The 5,918-nt window shown below is 37.5% G+C and overlaps 1 protein-coding gene across 1 annotated transcript in view; it reads left to right on the top strand.

The window, feature by feature from the left end:
- Window positions 1-2,955: 2,955 nt before the first annotated feature.
- The window catches only part of LOC106757910, a 5,701-nt gene continuing 2,738 nt past the window's right edge, over window positions 2,956-5,918 (top strand). Inside the window, exons 1-3 of the mRNA XM_014640768.1 lie at window positions 2,956-3,704; window positions 3,810-4,609; window positions 4,814-5,825. Coding sequence (XP_014496254.1) covers window positions 2,956-3,704; window positions 3,810-4,609; window positions 4,814-5,825 — 2,561 coding nt within the window. The remainder of the gene's footprint in view (window positions 3,705-3,809; window positions 4,610-4,813; window positions 5,826-5,918) is intronic.

The following is a 5,918-nucleotide window of genomic DNA, read 5'->3' as shown; positions in this document are numbered from 1 at the left end:
TTAGTTTGATTCTGTTTTCTGCTTTTGCTTCGGTTTATTCATGAGAACAAATGCAATGATGGCTCAAATTGGATCAAATAAGCACTGAGACTTTGTCTCGCTTAGATCCGCATAGCCTACGCGTTTTGTTGTTCATCCACTGTTGCTTACCTCGCATCCAACAGTGATTTCGGTTTAGCAGTGATTAGTCTCTGTCATCAGATTTGTCTAAATCTGCAGCTTCAAATAAATTTTCTTATTGATTCTAAAGGTGTTTACGGTGATTTCAATTCAAAGCATCACAGAATTGCAGCTTGAGTTGTAGAATTTATTCACAATCAGTTTTCAAAATTATGCATCAAAAGTTGTCTCGGTTTCATATGATGCATAATGTTTCTGTCGAGTTTCATTCAATCTGCAGTGGTTTACAAGTTGAATTCAAGTTTCTAAACATGTTTCCACTGATAGCAACTCTACTTCCTCACTGAATCATTAAAAGCATACGTGAGTTGCACGAAAGTTTGTTTTTATAGAGACTCCACTGTTACTGCATTCTATTTCAGCTTTGCACCGTGTTGTTATCTTTGCACTATTTTTTTTTAGGTCCATTTTATTCTCCTAGTTGATCTTCTACAACTAGATCTAGTGTATTAGGACTTCTTTGAGTTTTTAATTGAACCATCCAGCATTTGCCTCCTGTTATTTCACATTTTGTTGTTGTTTGCAATGTTATTTCTGCATAATTGGCAACTATATTGGTGATTTTAAGAATCTGTGTAGTTATGTGCATTGTGAACACTTAGAAAAGTTTATATTACCAATTAAAACTTGTGTATACTGTTCGTTTGATCATTTTGCAGCTAATGCACAAAATCACCACTTCACTTACCAATTTTGCTTGAAAATTGCATGTCAATTAGTCAATTTGAGTTTTTGAGTGTTTTGTTGCTATTTGTTTGATTAAGCAATCATAATTGGTGCATTAAAAGTTGTTTGCACTGTTCATTTGGTATATTTCCAGCTATTGGGAAAAATCACATATTAAACCATTGAATTTTGGCCAAAATAGCAACTCTGTCAGTGAAATTCTGCACTGGACTTTGTTTTGGCTGTTTCTTTGCTAGCACACATTCCTTTTGATGATATTGATGTGTTTGAAGAACCATTTAAGCCTTAGAGCCACTATTTCTCCAAACCACTGTGGCTGCATCAGATTTTTCTGCCAAAATTTTCTGCTGCAGTAACCATTTTGCTGCTTGGCTGTTGCATCATGTGCATATTACTTTGGATTGGCAAAAGCTAAGGCGCTTGTGTTTTCAACCACTTTTCCTGCTAGATACAACCTCACTCAAACATAAAAAGCAACAAAATACCCCTGCAATCCAGTTACCATAGGCAGAAACAGAAAATTTACATTTCTTTGTGGCATTTCATCAAACACATTTGCATTTCATCAAACAGTTTCAACACACTCAATTTCTTTACTGTTTTTTAGTCTTTCTTGATTTTCTAATCTGTTCTAGATCTTTTCCTAGGTTCCTTTTATGTTCCTCCTTTTATTCAGCTTTATCTCACTTGATTTCATCATTTTTGACCTCCATTTTGTGCCACAAAGTGTGTTACCCGAAAATAAAATCTGGTGCAGTGCATATTTTTGCTGTGATTGGTTTGGTGTTTGGCAGGGTGCTGTGATGTTTTGGTGAGGCTTTCTAGCATCCAGTTTGCTTCTCCAAAAGGGGTAGCCTATTAAGGAGTGGAAGGCTTGCTAACAAGGCAACAATTGTGGACTTTGGGAGTAACTATCTACTGCTGTTTCAGAGTTAATTGCAGCACTAAAACTGTGACAGTCAAGCATATTCAGCAGCTATTTCTAGCCACACTTGGCTTTATTTCTTCATTGTTATATTTCATTTTATCTTTCATATTGTATCACGGAACCTTTGAGTATTACATTTCATTCTTTTTGAAACTGAAAGTAACTTGGGAAAATGCTTTTCAAGCAATTCCAAGTCTACTAAGCAACATTATAATAGTTAGTTCCCACCTCTTAGAGTGAAAGTGTGTCAAGGGGCTCCAAGTGTCGCTTGCACTTTCACATAGGGCCGTTTGTCATTGTCTTTCATTTCCATTCTTTTACTTTTCCTTGCTCGACTAAACTTTTATGTTTTAAGTCTCTGTGATACTTAGGAGTGTGTTTCATATAGATAAACCTTTGTTTGGTTTATAGGAGCATCTCATAGTGCATTCAAAAAGCTTTTGAAAGACTTCTCCAGTGAAACTTGGGTAAGAAACGTCAGAAGAAACTCTGGATATGGACGGACAAGGTTTCTAAGATTGTCCATTGTGACTCACCTCTCCTTCCTGGGAGCTATTCGGTTTCTTCACCTTTAGAATCTCTCTAGAAGTCATTCACCAAGAACACACAAAACAAAGTCTTTGAAAAGTTTCGACTCAACACTTGTGAAAGTCTTTCAAAATCTTGTGAACACCTTTTCCTCACCTTCACAAGCATGAGTCACTCTAGTGTACAAGGTACCATGCATCATGATCAAGAAAACATTGAGTTGAGGGAGGAACTTAATAGGACCAAGGCTGAGTTAAATGAACTTAGACAAAGGATAGCCAACCTCACTTTCAATCAAGGAGGGCACAACCAAGTGGATCACTCTCATAGGCAAAACCATGATCATGATGATCATTCACAACATAGTGATCACCATATTATCATCCTTATGATCACTTCCAACCCCCCCTAGGAGGCGCCATAATCATAGAGAACATAATGTGGAACCCAAACTTGACCTACCCCCCTTTTATGGAAGAGATAATGTTGAAGAGTACTTTGAATGGAAAATGAAGGTGGAACAAATTTTTGAGTGTTACCACATAGATGATAGAAGGAGAGTGACCCTAGCCACCTTGACTTTTCAAGGTGCGACCCTTTATTGGTGGACCTCTATCATTAGAGATCAAAAGATGAATGGTGACTGTACTATCCAATATTGGAATGAATTAAAGGCAGCCTTACATAGAAGGCATGTTCCAGCCTATTATGCCAGGGAAGTCATGGACAAGCTCCATCGACTCCAACAAAGAAACATGAGTGTTGAGGAATATAGACAAAAGTTAGAATTACTAATGTTGAGAGTTGGTATTAAAGAAGAAGAGAGATTCACCATAGTTAGGTTCCAAAGTGGTCTTAACTATGATATTCGGGATAAGGTAGAGCTATTACCTTACTTGGACCTTAATGATTTTGTCCAACTATGTGTGAGAGTAGAAGAGCAAAATAGAAGAAAAGCGTCCACAAAAAGAAATTACCCTACTACATCCACATATAGGAGAGATCCTAAGAGGGAGGGTAGTTTTCAAAGATATGAGGAAACAAAGGAGCAAGACCGAGAAAGACCACAAGAAAAGCTCAAAGGCAAAGATAGAGAATTCAAAAGAGAAAAAGAAGGCTTTAAAGAAAAAAAGCATTTAAGAGAGACACCTAGGGATACCAAGGGTAGAGAGACTAGATGTTTCAAATGTGGAGACAAAGGACACTATTCAACTGAGTGTCGCTTCAAAAAGTCCACCTATATCCTTGAGCATGAAAGTAATAGTGAGGTGTCATCCTCCTGTGCGTCTGAGTTATCCTCATCTGAAGAGGAACATGAGGCTCCACCTTGTGATGGAGATCTTCTCATGGTTAGGAGACTTCTAGAGGCAAAGCATGTTGAGTTAGAACAAACTCAATGAGAAAACCTATTCCACACACGCTGCAAAGTTCTTGATAAAACTTGTTCTATGATTGTGGATAGTGGTTCTTGTTGTAATTGTTGTAGCTCTAGAATGGTTGAAAAGCTAGGCTTAACTCCTACTCCTCATCTTAACCCTTACAAACTTCAATGGGTAAAAGAGGATGAAGGAATAGTTGTTAAGGAACAAGTAAGTGTACCCATTTCCATAGGCAAGTATGAAGATCATATCATTTGTGATATGGTTCCAATGGAAGCGGGCCACATTTTACTTGGGCGACCTTGGCAATTTGACAAGCAAGCTTTGCATGATGGAGTCACCAACAAGATCACCATTCAACACAAAGGTAAAAAGATTATCTTGAGTCCTCCTACACCATCCCAAGTGCGAGAGGATCAAATAATACTTAAGAAGAAGTTGGATGGTGAGAAAAAGCTCCACAACAACAAAGTTTCCAAAGAGAAGAAGTTGAGTTTGGTAGAAAGTGCCTTAACCAATGAAGTTGTTCCAACAAAAACTTCTAAAAATATTTTACTTGGACAACCTCACTTTCTTCTCTATTGCAAGGAGGCACTTCTTTCCATAAATCATCAACTTGACTCTCATCCAAAGGGGTTACAAAAGCTTTTAAAAGAATTTGATGATTTATTTTCTAAAGAGGTTCTAAGTGGTTTACCACCTCTTCGGGGAATTGAACATCAAATTGATTTGATTCCTAGAGCCAGCCTTCCCAATAGGCCAGCTTATAGGACTAACCCCATAGAAACCAAAGAGATGGAGAAGCAAGTTCATGATTTATTGGAAAAAGGGTGGATACAGAAAAGCCTTAGCCCTTGTGCGGTGCCAGTGTTGTTAGTCCCTAAGAAAGATGGTTATTGGCGAATGTGTACAAATTGTAGGGCTATTAACAACATTACAGTCAAGTATAGGCACCCTATTCCTAGATTGGATGATATGTTAGATGAATTACATGGAGCAAACATGTTCACCAAGATTGATCTTAAAAGTGGGTATCATCAAATCAGAATTAAAGAAGGAGATGAATGGAAAACCGCTTTTAAGACCAAATTTGGCCTTTATGAATGGTTAGCCATGCCTTTTGGCTTGACCAATGCTCCTAGTACCTTTATGCGCCTAATGAATCATGTCCTTCAAGAATACATAGGCAGCTTTGTTGTAGTCTACTTTGATGATATCCTCATCTATAGCAAAGGTCTTAAAGAACATCTTCATCATGTGCGGAAAGTCTTGATTTTGCTTAGACAACATCATCTATTTGCCAATTTTGACAAATGTACATTTTGTCAAGAGATGGTTATTTTTCTGGGCTTCAAAGTTGGAAAAGAAGGTGTACATGTTGATCCTAGTAAAATCAAAGCTATCCAGGAATGGCCTATCCTGACAACAGTGGGAGAAGTAAGAAGTTTTCTAGGTCTAGCAGGTTTCTATAGACGTTTTGTAGAAAATTTCTCTATTATTGCTGCTTCCCTCAATGAACTTTTAAAGAAGGATGTACCATTCAAATGGGAAGAAAAACAAAGTCTATCCTTTGAGACCTTAAAACATAAGTTGATACATGCACCCATTCTACATTTACCTGATTTTTCCAAAGCTTTTCAAATAGAATGTGATGCTTCAAGGGTAGGAATAGGAGCTGTTCTTATACAAGAAGGTCACCCCATAGCTTATTTCAGTGAAAAACTTAGGGGACCTACATTGAACTATCCTACCTATGATAAAGAACTTTATGCCCTTATTAGAGCATTGAAAACTTGGGAGCATTACTTGGTGTCTAGAGAATTTATTATCAATACTGACCATGAATCTCTCAAGTATATAAAAGGGCAAGAGAAGTTGAACAAAAGACATGCCAAGTGGATCAAATACCTCGAGCAGTTTTCATATGTCATCAAACATAAAAAGGGGAGTATTAATGTTGTTGCGGATGCTTTATCTAGACGACATGCATTATTAGTAACTCTAGGGTCACAAATATTAGGTTTTGATGACATCAAACAACTTTATGAGACTGACCCTTCATTTGCATCCACTTATGCATCTTGCCTTAAGAAGCCCTTCGAAGGATTCTATATTTCTGAGGGGTATCTTTATAACAAAGGGAAAATATGTATACCCCAAGGATCCATTCGAAAGCTTCTTATTAAAGAAAGTCATGGAGGAGGACTCATGGGCCA

Source organism: Vigna radiata, chromosome 1 (genome assembly GCF_000741045.1).
Source record: "Vigna radiata var. radiata cultivar VC1973A chromosome 1, Vradiata_ver6, whole genome shotgun sequence".
NCBI lineage: Eukaryota > Viridiplantae > Streptophyta > Magnoliopsida > Fabales > Fabaceae > Vigna > Vigna radiata.
Note: the sequence above shows the minus strand (reverse complement) of the source record. Positions and strands in the feature narration are given on the sequence as shown.